The 13,353-nt window shown below is 39.4% G+C and overlaps 1 protein-coding gene across 3 annotated transcripts in view; it reads right to left on the reverse strand.

Moving 5' to 3' along the window:
- Nucleotides 1-1,662: 1,662 nt before the first annotated feature.
- Nucleotides 1,663-13,353, reverse strand: part of ARHGAP15 (Rho GTPase activating protein 15) — an 806,341-nt gene continuing 794,650 nt past the window's right edge. For all 3 annotated transcript variants that reach the window (XM_004703839.3, XM_045299417.1, XM_045299427.1), the window contains one exon: nucleotides 1,663-2,026. In XM_004703839.3, the coding sequence (XP_004703896.1) occupies nucleotides 1,843-2,026 (184 nt within the window). In that variant the 3' untranslated portion in view covers nucleotides 1,663-1,842. The remainder of the gene's footprint in view (nucleotides 2,027-13,353) is intronic.

The raw sequence follows: 13,353 nt of genomic DNA on the forward strand, positions 1-13,353 counted from the left end.
GATCTGGACTGGGTGGTGATGTTTTTTTCAATATTCAATTGCTCTTGTATATGAATCTCTTTCTTATACACATATGAGTGTCTCTCTGGATTTGTTTCTCTAGCCTACCCAGACTAACACAGCCACACCAGAAAAATTTGTTGTGGAAACCCTATGAAGTGAACTGGGCTTTATCTCAAACACACATGTAGCAGATTTAAGGAATGGGCATACTCCTTTGGTCTTAAGGCTGAAATGCCCTACCATAAGAAGAAGCATTATGATTGCCATCTCACAGTTATGGAATTGGTGGTCATTGACCTTTGGTTCAGATCTCGTTTAGAGGGTGCCCAATGAATAGTGACCCAGGGCTACCATATGTGTACTATTTTAATTCCCTCCTTGCTTTCTTAGACATGTATTGATCTGGTAGGCATGGTTCTGCCTTTGTGAATGAGTGTTATTGAAAGGTCTTCCCTGTCACCAATGCCCATTGTTTGTGTAAATAGTGTACAGTCATTTCATGTACTGTGGTCTAAAGCCAGCCTCTACTTGTATAATTTCCTTCTCTGCAGTGTTTTAAATTCTTGATCACTGGCTAAATTTTTTTTTTATCACTGGCTAAATTAATGACACTATCCATAAAATTACCTTATGCCTCAGGGGTACGATTTATAATGTTCTCTATCATAAAATGATAATGACGTGTCTAAAGTGAACCAGAGACTTATATAAACCATAGGTATGTGAATTAATTTTGCACTTGCTTTAAGTTACATTTAGGTTAAAATATAATACTTCATAATTTTATCTCCCTTTTGACCTATTTTAAAGTTGCTTCAGTTTTTATATATTCTACTTTTCAATTGAGGGTTTTCTATGCATTGTTTAGTTATTATGATTTTGTTGTTGTTGGTTGATTCCTGTTTGTGTTTTGTATGATTTCCTGTATATGTAATCTAGGATAGGTAAATCTATAGAGACAATAACTGGAGAAATTATTATTCTAGAGGCATGACAGGTGAGGGTGGAGGGTAACTAGGGATCTAGCAACAGATTCTGTCTTCCATCTCCTTTTGCCTCTGTTGTGAGGGGCCGTACAGTTGCTCATGACTCATAGCAACCCTATGAAAGAATTAACCATTTCCCTATCATTGCCATCCTCACAATTGGTATTTTTCAGACCACTCTGCAGCCTGGGTGCCAATGAAGCTCCTTATATTGAGGGGCATGCTCCTTTTGCTGACCTCTATGTTACCAGGCATGCTGCTCTTTTCCAGGGACTTGTCCCTCCTGATAACATGTTTAAAGTATGTGAGACCAAGTCTCACCATCCTTGTGTGTACGGAGGAGCATTCTGGCTGTACATTTCCTAAGACAGGTTTTGGTGCTATCCCTGTGCAAAGAGGAGTCTTGGGGCATGAGTAGGCAGGATGGACAATGAGAAGGCACAGGAGTGTGTGCATGTGCTCAGACTTTCCGTGGCACTGACACTCACTCTCACAAATACGTATGCTTACACAAGCACACATACAATGCTAGGGAGCCACAGTAAAGTGACCTTTGGGATAGTTGCTGTCCTCTATACATTTTTTTTGACAGCGAAAAGCATGCATACTTTGCACCCAGAAGTGCTAAACATAACGGCACTGAAAGGGTTAATGTAGAACACATATAGGTAAATATTGTCAATTATTTTATTCAAATGTTTGGAACTTAAACACAAAATCATCATTGAGTTTTCACAAAATGAGGCATCTGTCGCCTGAAAGGAAAAAAATGTTTCTGAAATATGTTTACAGAAATGTAAAAATATTAGGCATCAAGACAGATGTGAACATATTCAGTAACTTGTCTTGTCTGTCAGTCTTCCTCTGAACTGAAGATCTTATTGTACTCGCTCAGCATGAGCTCAGCGATCTGGTTTTGGTATACCATGTGGATTGCCATGTTCCCCATCTCATTCTCCTCTCGCAGAAGGGTAGGTCCAAATACGATCCCTAAGCTTTGTGTGGACATGAGGTTCTTGGAGGCTTTGGCCACTATCCTGTGAAGAGAGAAAGAAGAGATTCTATTAGAGTTGAAGTGAAATGATGGCCACGTTTGCACGATACAAGTCTGTGTTCTTGAATTCCTTTTCTTTTTGCATGTCAATGAATAGAAGGAAACTAACGGCCGTGATTGGCTTTGGTACAGCAAAGAATTCAACACAAGAAAAGCAAAACTGTATCCAGTACCAGAAAACAACAGCCACCACATCACTATTCAATCTTCTATGTTACACGATTTACTAGGCTCAGAAATTGAACCTCTGTTTTAAATGGAACCTATGTTTTTTAAGGAATGGACAGGTTGCCTTAAACCTTCTATCTTTACAATACACGATCATTATAAGTGCTCACTAAATATTCATGAGTGAATGAATATTAGACAGCAATAATTAGTATGAATCGTTACTGAAATTTAGTCTTCATAGTGCTTAATGGTGGCGATAGATGATTTAGGCATAAATATAAAATAATGCAAGCATATAAACAGAGCAACATATGCATAATTAATGGTGGAATGTAAGATACAAGACCTGAAAAACAGTAAAATTTTAGTGACCAGAGTGAATCAATATTCCTTGCAAACTTGTTCACTGGGTTATGCTTGTAGCAAAGGTATGTTCTGAGGCATTTAAATGTATGGCAAAATTCTAAGTGTCTCTGTTCATTTTGGAGAGCTAGCTTAGTTTACAACCCAGTCAAAGAATCTAATCCCATTTGCACAGGAAATGAATTCCATTAGAATCAAGGAAATACTTGCTCGTGTGAGGATAGCACAGAAACAGGATCCCAAACGAAAAACCAAGCTCACTGCCACCAGTCCATTGCAACTCACAGCAGCCCTATAGGACAGGACAGAATGCACCCTGTGCGTTTCCAAGACCGTAACTCTTTATGGGCATAGAAAGCCGTGGTGGTTTCTAACGGCTGATCACGCAGTTAGCAACCTGTTACTCACTATACCACCAGGGCTCATTATAGAAACTTTAACATGTAGTCTTATTAATGGTAACACCATATCAAGTCCTAGAAGTTAGAGATTTAAATTTTATCTTTGTTTTATAACGATGCCTCCCTGTTGTTGTTGGGTGCCATTGAGTGAATTTGGACCCAGAGGGACTCTGCACAGCAGAGAAATACTGCCTGCACAATTGCTCCTGTGACAGCCCATTGCTGCAGCCTCGGTGTCAATCCATCTCCTTCAGGGACTTCCTCTTCTTCCGTGGCCCTCTACTTTACCAAATAAGATGTTCTTCTCCAGGGACTGGTTTTCCCTGCCAATATGCCCAAAGTATGTAAAATGAAATCTCCCCATCCTTGGCTCCAAGGAGCCTTCTGGCCATGCTTATTCCAAGACAGGTCCGTTTGTCCTTTGGGCAGTCTATGGTACTTTCAATATTCTTCTCCAGCACAGCAATTCAAATGCATCGGTACTTCCGTCTTCTTTATCCACGTCTAACTTTCACATGAATATGAGGTAATGGAAAACACCATGGCTTGGGTCAGGTAACATCCTTGTTTTTCAATACGCTAAAGAGGTCTTCTACAGATTTACCTAATGCACCTCGTCTTTTGATCTCTTCACAGCTGCTTCCACGAGCAGTGATTGTGGATCCAAGCAAGAAAAAAAACAGTTGACAATATCAACCTTTTCTCCATTTATCATGATGTTAGCTATTGGTCCAGTTGTGAGAATTTTGGTCTACTCTGAGTTGCAATCCAGACTGTAGGTGGCAATCCTTGCTCTTCATCAGCATGCGCTTCAATTCCTCCTCACTTTCAGCAGGCAAAGTTGTGTCATCTGCATATTTCAGGCTGTTAACAAGTTTATGTCCAATCCTGATGCTACATTGTTCTTCATCTAGACCAGAGTCTCTGATGATTTGCTCAGCATCTAGATTGAATCAGTATTGTGAGTGGATACAACCCTGTCAGACACTTTTCATTGTTTGAAACCATGCAGTATTCCCTTTTCTCTCTGCAAAACTGCCCGTCGGTCCATTTACAGGTGTGATGGAGCACAATGAAGTATTCTGGAATTCCCATTCTTCCCAAAGTTAACATAAGTAAACAACTTTCTGCTGTTCTCGGCTTTCAGCCAAGATCCATCTGTCAGCAGCAAAGATATACCTTGTTCCACACCCTCTTCTGAATCCAGCCTCAACGTCTAGTAGATCCTTGTCAATGCATTGGGCCAACTATTGTTGGATGATCTTCAGCAAAACTTTACTTGCCTGTATTAATGATATTGTTCTATGACTTGAGCAATTCTGTTGGGTCACCTTTCTTTGGAATGGTTACAAATATGGATCTCTTCTAGTCAATTAGCCAAGTAGCTGTCTTCCAGATTTCTCTGTCACAGATAAGTGAGTGCTTCCAGTGCTTCTTCAACCTGTTGAAACATTTCCATTGGTATGTCATCAATTTCAGGAGCCTTTTCTTTGGAGGGCTAATGCTCTCAGTGTAGCTTGAAATTCTTCCCTCAGCACCACTGATTCTTGGTCATGTGCTGTCTTGAAATGTGGAATGTTGACTAGTTTTTTAAAAATCATTTTATTGGGAGCTCTTATAGATAGTATAACAATCCATAATTCAATTACATCAAGCATAACTATACAGTTGCTGCCACCATCATTTTCAAAACATTTTCTTTCTTCTTGAACGCTTTGATATCAGCTCCCCTTTATCCCTCCCTCTCCTTACCCCTCAGGAACCCTTATTATTATATTATATATTACTATTATTATTTTGCCATCTGTTATTTGTTCCCCTCTAGTGGGGTTATACAGTCATCGTTGCTATTGCTTCCCCTCCCCCTTACCATACCCTAAGGGAGTCATTACTCCCATTACTATTTCTGAAGGGTTTTCTATTCTTTCCATCCTCTTTTGATGCTTCCTGCATCATTCATTTTTTTTCCCATAGAATCTTTCAATATTACAACTTGAGGCTTGAATTTTTAAAGTTATTTTAGTTTCAGATATGCTGAGCATGGTCTTCCTGTTGGGTTTTCTAAATCTAGGCCTTTGAACTTTCCTTTATGATATTTGGCTTTGTCTTCTTGAGCTGCCCTTTGAAATTTTCTGTTTAGTTCTTTGATTTTTTTCATTTCTTCCATTTGCTTTAGCTAATCTATGATTATGAGCAAGTTTCAGAGTTTCTTTTGACTTCCACTTTGATCTTTTGTTACATTCCTGTCTTTTTAATGATCTCTTGCTTTCTTCATGAATGGTGTTCTTGATGTCTTCCCATAACTCATCAGGTCTTCTGCCATTAGTGTTCAATACATCAAAAATGTTCTTGAGTTGTTCTTGACATTCAGGTGGGATTGACTCCAGGACGTATTTTGGCTCTCATGGACTTGTTTTAATTCCCTTTAGCTTTATCCTGAACTTATGAGCCATTGATGGTTAGTTCCATAGTCAGCCCCGGCCTGATTTCAGCGGCTGATATTGAGCTTCTCCATCGTCTCTTCCCACAGATGTAGTCAATTTCTATGTGTTACATCTGAAGAAGTCCATGTGACAGTTGCCTTTTGTGCTGTTGAAAAAAATGACTTGTTTTGAACAAGTCATTGGTTTTGCAAAACTCTATCATGTGATCTCTAGCTTCATTTCTGTCACAAGTCCATATTTTCCAACTACAGTTCATTCCTCTTTATTTCTAGCTTTTGCATTCCAATCAACAATGATTATGAATGCATCTCAATTGTGTGTTTGATCAATTTCCAACTGAAGTCATTGGTAGAATTCTTCACTATCTTCATCACTAACTTTGTGGTTGGTGCATAAATTTGAATTATCATTGTATTGACTAGATTTCCTTGAAGGCAGACAGATCACAGACTGCATGGCACTTCATGATTGATTTTGCAAAGCCATTTTTAACAATGAATGCCACACCATTCCTCTTGATTGTGTTATTCCTGGCAAGTAAATCATATGATTTTCTGATTCAAAATGGCCAACACCAGTCCATGTAAGCTCACTAATGCTTACGACATCTATCTTTATGCATTCCATTTCATTTTGATCACATTAATTTTCCTGGACTGCTACTTTGCACATTCCAATTGCTGATCCTTAGCAGATCTTGCAGCTTTTTCTCTTTATCTTGAGTTTCCCTATCAGCAAATGAAGACCCACTCCCACAGACCTAACCAGACTCACGTCACCATGGTCGACTCCACTCTGAGACATCATCTCGTCCTCAGTCAGATTTCAAGTGCCCTCCCATCTGAGGGACCCATCTCTGGCAAATTTAAGCACCATTCTTTAGGCCCTCAGTATTTGACAGTGCTTCCAAGCTCTGCAGTAGGGTTTCAGTGGCTTCTTCCTCCAAAGTGGCAGCCAAGTCCTTTTTCACTGTCTATTCTTAGTTTGGAAGCTTTGCTGAAGCTTGGTCACTTTGAGTGACCCTGCTGGGATTTGAAATAGCAACATAGCTTCCAGTACTACAGCTACACACCAGCCACCATAGCATGACAAACGGACAGACAAGTGCTTCTTTAGATTACTATTAAATTCAGTCCATGGGGACTATGATACGTCCATCATTTTATGTCAACTTGAAGTGTAGGGATGCAGTTTAGCCTGTCAATCAGGTGACTCCTTGTGGCCGTGGCCTTCTTTTAAGGAGGTCTGTGGGAACCTCCCCTTATCTCTCTGCTTTCACATCCTTGCTGGCTGACCTTGGCTGCTGCCAGAGCCCTGTGATACGCTGTGCCATTGGATTCACATGACTTTGTACACACCAGCCTGTGATTTCCTGCATTCTGCGTCATTATATGTGGCTGTGCGATTCTGAAGAGGGACTTATGGCCTAGTATCAGACTTATAGACTTGAGTTGGACTGGACTGTACATCTCCTGATGCATAATTATTTCTTGATATAAGACTCTTTCTTAAGCATATATGAATGTCACTGGATTTGTTTCTGTAGTCAACCTGGCCCAATACAGGGAAGTTTAGTGATTTTAAAGGTATATGATTGGCATAGGGATGAACAGAGTGGTGATAAATAGTAAGTTCTACACTCCACATAACATCTGATTTACAGGAAGTATTAGTGCAGAGAATAAGGAAAGGTAAAGGAACACTGTAATGGAAGACGATGGGTTCTCCAGCCTCACACCTTTGTGTGTATCCTTGGGGTGCTGAATGGATGGATGGAAGACTCACTGGGTCTGCTCTGTGTGGGCCTATGTAGAACTAAGTAAGAAGAGGAAGGAAAACTTGCTTTGCTTATTTCCATCCCTTCACCAGTCTGACCAAGAGGCCATGTCTTCCATTTCCAGAACGATCTCGAAGGGCCAAAGGCACATGTGCACTGACCTGTGACTTCTCAGCAAGAGTTCATGACAAGCACATAACCAGCAAAAGGTGTATAAAGCAACAACAACAAAGAGTCGATTTTCACTCTAGCAACACTATAGGACCAAGTAGAACTCTCCCAGAGCGCTTCCAAGGCTGGAATCTTTCCGGAGGCGGACAGCCACAGCTTTTCCTTGTGGAGTGTTCTGTGGGTTTAAACTGCCAACTCTTTGATTAGCAGTGAAGTTCTTTCAACATTGTCCAACTCCCTCTCCTATATTTATAAGAGCCAAAGATATTTTGAGGCACAAGGGATGCTCATGGATCAGAACTGACTTAACAGCACCTGCATTGGATTTTGATATATTGTGCTAAGCAATTGTTTCATTGAATCCTTCCATTATGAATCCCATATTAAACCTGAGAACCCCAAGGCACAGAATGTGAAGTGTCCCCATGTTACACTGAATGGAGGTTGAAGCTAAGGTGGCCTCCCTCCAAGACCCATTGAGGCATCACTGCTACAGTGTATGCTATGACCCTGCACTTGATAAGTGGACTGCTTTTTACTCCACAGTCCTCCACAGGATGTTAAAATCTTTTTTTGAGAAGGTCTGGATTTTTATTCTTCACTGTAGGATTGTGATTGACAGCTTGGTTACAGACTTTTTGTGGGCAAAAACTGCCTCTAGAATTTGGACTAGATATTCAAGCTATTCTGCCTCCCGTTTCACTTTTCTTCTGCTTGCAGCAGGGACTATTTGTACCTATGAGCACTGTTGGCATGGCTACATTTCTGGAAGTGCTTCTCATATTTTTAGAGTGTCAGTGAGTTATCTGAGACTTCAAATTTAAAGTTTCCTTGGGAATGGAAGGAGCCATGCCACTGCGCTGTTGCATTTCCCAGAGATCTGTTGAATAATTTCAGTCTCCTGCTGCCTGAAGGCCAGACAAATTAAGTAACCCTTTGATTCCCTTTAGCTGCTTATTTACCTGGTTTAATATATTTCTGAAACCTCTTACAGATCTATTTATTACAAAAGTCATTCATGATTCACTGTGAAGGAAAAGCTGTTTTTTCTGATTTTATTTTAAATCAGTACCTTTGGGGGATTCTAACACCTTCATTGACATTAGCACACAGACACAAAAGAGTTAAAGGCAACTATGGAGTGAGAGAACATAGTTAACTAACTGAGGACCTAGTAGATGAAAGTTGGTTTAGCCACTTGACTCAATGGTAGCAAAGCTCTAAGACATGAAGACAGAGCTAGAAGAGAATGTGGAGGAGGATGAAGCTTCCGGTTCCTGGAGAGATTTCGTTTCCGAGACCCAAAGGGCAGCTCTAGTCTACCCCATATGGTTGCGGTGAGTCGGAATCCACTTGATGGCAGTGAGTTGAGAGCAGAGAACAGGTCTCAGAAGACACAGGGCAGGGAGCAAAAGAATATTGAGAGTATTAAAGTAAGCGGCCAATCCAGGCAGTGTGGGCCAATAAAGAGTAGTATTAAAGTAAGTGGCCAATAAATAGTAGGACATGGGGTCAAGGAAAAACAGGGAAAAGGGATGGCATCAAGATAGGTTGAGGGCGGATGATATGCTTTCCTACTTAATAGAGTTCTTTCAGTAGTACTCTGGTGGTGCAGTGGTGAAACACTTGGCTGCTGACTCAAAGGTTGGTAGTTCAGACCTATGAGCTGCTTTTCAGGAGGAAGTCTGTTTGGGTAAAGCAATGGGGGCAGTTCTACTCTACCATACAGGGTCACTGGTAGTTGGGATTGACTCAATGGTTCTCGGCAGACATATAATTTCAGTTGATGGTAGGAGGAGTGAGATTGGGATAGCTGAGAGGCACACTGAGGCACATTCATAAGGGGAGGCTAAAAATCCAGGAAATCCATGAATGGATTGGATGGGGTCAGTCCTAGTTGTCAGGAAGATATGGTAGTAGACGCTGGAAGGAGTTTGTAGCTTTAGGAGAAATTCAGGTAAGTGGAGCATAACAAAGCTTTTCAGAGATTGCCAGCTTTTCAGAGAAGCTAGTAGAAGTCAGATTAAAAGAAGAGAGCAAGAAAGTTGAATAAGGCTAGCCTGTTTTTCTATTTGTCAGTTCTTTATATTGTTCCTGCTTGGTGAAAAGCCTGGTCTTGGAATCCAGGGCAAGGCCAACTCCTAAAGAGATCAATTTTTGAGTTTAAAGAAGGTTAGCAGTAGGCCCATCACCCGCCTATCAGTCTGTTATAACAAAGTAGCTTGAGTCTTACTATGGTATTTGGAGTAATGTTCCCGATATTTCAACTACCAACATAGTCATTCATGGTCAATAGGTTTCTCTGGATTGGCACTTTTTGACTAAGATAGACTAGGAAGCAAGGAAAACTCTATAGATCACAATAGAAGATGGTCGGATATAGTACTGAAAGATGAGTCCCCTTGGTAAGAAGTCACTCGACATATCAGTGGCTGCAAGACTACAGTAGAGCATGAAGATGGTTCAGAAGTAGACAGTGGGATTGGATGGCAATGAAAGACAGGAGGGAATCAGAGTTGCAGGTCAGGGATAAGGTTTCTCTATCCTAGCTGATACTTCATATAAAAGAGTCCTGAAATCAGATTTTATGTCTTAAACTTGTAGACAAATGTTCATCCTGTGCGTTTTAGCATGTGTTAATAGACAGCACTTCAATTTACCTAGACCTGCATCTTTTGGGTCATTTCTCTGCGTATTTCCCATTGCAATTTAATAAATGCCAGCTTTGATGTATAAAATAATCTTTTTATAATCTTTATAAAATAATCTTGTTATAGATACGTTGTGATAAGTAATACATAGTTTATATCTCATATTTACAATATTCAGAGTAAGTTTTCTTTAATAGTTTGAGGATGTGTTCTAAATTGGAAAAATCAACTTAGTCACAATAGTTATTAGAAAAGTATAGTTAAATGAAGAAGATACAGATATGTATTATCTGGGCATATGCTATTTTGTCTATTCACTATTCAAAAAGTGTGTGCGTGTGTGTGTGTGTGTGTGTGTGTGCCTTGTTGACCACTGTGTGGAGCTGATTTTAGCTCCACAATGATCCCATGTGTTTATAAGGTTTTCTTGGCTAGAGTCTTTGCCAAAACTGATCACTAGGCCTTTCTTCTGTAGTATCGAGTGCATTGAAACCACTAACCTTTAGGTTAATATTCCAGTACAAATCATTTGCACTATCCAGTGACCTTGTGTATATGTATATAAACATACCCACATATATGCATGTAGTTATTTTTATTTATCTTAATCTAGTCTCTAAAATGGAAATAATTTGATGGTTTATTTTCTGAATATTTCCATACAATAGTTGCTATGTTGAAAGATCAATAAAACATTAACTTAGGATACAGATACTGAGGGTGAAGGCCAATTTGGGGCAAGATCGCTTACTAACAATTATCTGCTATATGGTTCACCATGAGACAAATGTATTTGTCACATTTGTCATAAATCATATCAAGATCTAAACTGGATTATATTCTTTTCTACTAGACAGGAGGATATTCATTTCCAGCCAAGAGAGTCCTCAAACTTAAGATATCTGGGGAAATCTGTTAATGTTATAAACCTCATTGTTCAAATTACTCCTGACTTCACTAGAGTATTAAAGAGGTAGGTGGTGGGTTTAGAGTCACGCTGGAAGTCAATCACAGTTTTAAAAATACATCTTGAATACTATCAACTCAAAAAACTCAAACTCACTGCCATCGAAGAGGTTCCAACTGACAGAGACCTGTAGGATAGAGCAGAACTGCCCCTGTGAGACAGTAGATAGAAACAGTAGAAAGCCTCTTCTTTCTCCACAAGAATGACTGGTAGTTTTGAGCAATTCACCTGATGGTTGACAGCCCAATGTGTAACCCCTACATCACGAAGACTCCTTAGATTGCATTATTATGTACATCTCCTTTTTAATTGCAAATCAGTGGATATTATAATATCTACTATCACTATGAAAACCAGCTGGACATTGCAAGTGCCATTATCACTGAAGGCTTCAAGTGGTAAAATGTATGCAGAAGAGCAAAAGAGTATGGAAAGAAAGTAAAATCTTGTATAGAAAAGAGAACTCAAGCAGACAGCTTCATCTTTCTCCTTTGGAGTGGCTGGTGGGTTTGAACAGCCGACCTCATGCTTAGCAGCCTGATGCTTCACCCACACCACTACCAGGGCTCCTTAATCTAGTATCTAAAATGGAAGAAAATCTCTAAGACAATAATAATTGCACTTTCAGTAGCTTAAACTGTAGTAGAGTTGCATTGTTGGAAGGGAGAGTCTGGTTTTGAAAGCAAACCTGTCTTTACTATGGGTTTGGCAGTCCCTCCAGGCTCACTCTCAGTAAAGTGAGTTCTACAAAGCACCAGGCCTATGAGATGCTTTGTGCCACCCCCTACACACACTTTTACATAGCAAAATAAAATTTGAGGAAAAATACATGATTTCCCTTCTTGGTAATACTGAATGCAGAATAGCCTAAGAAAGGCCCTGAAAAGTCCTGAAGGAAAACAAACAAACAAACAAACAAACAAACAAAAGCAATGAAGACAACTCCAAACCTCCTGATGATTTTTACCATCTCTTTCCTAATTTACTTGCACCCAGAACCTCTTTTCTAGGCAACAGTTATTGGGTAAAAGCTGAGAAAAACAGTACATAGTTTACAACATAAAAAAGAAGAGGAAATGCCAGAACTACTTTTTGTCAGGCCCAAATGGAAGATGCAACGATCCACCAATTTAAGATTATTTTAGAAACAATCTATTACCCAGTACTACAGATGTTGGACCTTATACAAAAAAAAAGAAAGAAAGAAAAACTTCCTAGGCTTTTGCTGGGTAAGTTTTTCCCAAAGTGAGCTGAATTGCTAATTCAAAGCAATTTCTTAGTTGAGTAAAATCACAGCCAAATGAGTCAAAATGAAAGAGAGCTCTACTAAAAAACTAAAAATTAATCTGAATTAAGACAACCAAAGCATCTAATAATAGTCCAGTTCCAAACAGATACATGAATGCTGACTTCCCTTTAAGTGTGTACTTTGCTGTTACCATAGTGACTTGCAAAGGAAGTTGAGAGCCACATAATTGACAGCAGGAGGAGGCTCCCGGAGGTGGATTAGAAGCCCTCCTTCCTAGCTGTGGAATGCTATGATTTTCTAACACCCAGAACTGTAGGACGGCTTTGGCTTGAAGAGGGAAGTGTGGTGGCAAATGTCTCCATGCCATAAGTCACACCTGGTGTGCAAAATATAACTCATCTACTGCATGTAAAATATTAATTTTGACTTTGCCCACTTAACTGAAGAGAGGCTGTTAAAAATAGAATAACACATTTTCAATATGCTCAACTTATGGTTCTTATGTGCGCTAACTATTTTGGGGGAAATCCATACTAACCATATGTTTACCTACCCTTAATTTGCACAAAACTCTATTGCTGTCTACACTAGCCCTTTTATACCATTGAGGACTTAGAAGATGTTTTACCTTATCATGGCTGCATGCCAGGGGGGAAAAAGTCCAACATTGCAGAAGGACATTTATAACTGCTTTTGTGTTTAACATGAATGTGTTTCAAAGTGGCCATTTACATATAATTCTACCATTTTATATGTTAATATACAAATCAATTGACTTAAGTGAAACTAAAGTCTTCAATTTTATACCTAAAACATTATATTTCTATTTTTCAAAAGGACTTAACTATCATCCAAATGGGAATCACTGTTCTAACTCAACTTTTTTTTCTTTTAAATAATATTTCAAGTCATGTATATACAAGAGGCTTCAAAAATTCATGGAAAAATGGAAGGGAAAGATACAAGACTTTTTCCATGAACTTTTTGAAGCTGCCTCATATAACCCTCTCAAACTTTTACTAGGAAAGGGGCTTTATGTAGCATGACACATCTTTGTAGACAAGATTTTGTGATTCCTTGCATTGATTTCAAGGCAGAAGATGGAAACATTTTCAA

Source organism: Echinops telfairi, unplaced genomic scaffold (genome assembly GCF_000313985.2).
Source record: "Echinops telfairi isolate 266 unplaced genomic scaffold, ASM31398v2 ScPeMD7_4;HRSCAF=17, whole genome shotgun sequence".
NCBI lineage: Eukaryota > Metazoa > Chordata > Mammalia > Afrosoricida > Tenrecidae > Echinops > Echinops telfairi.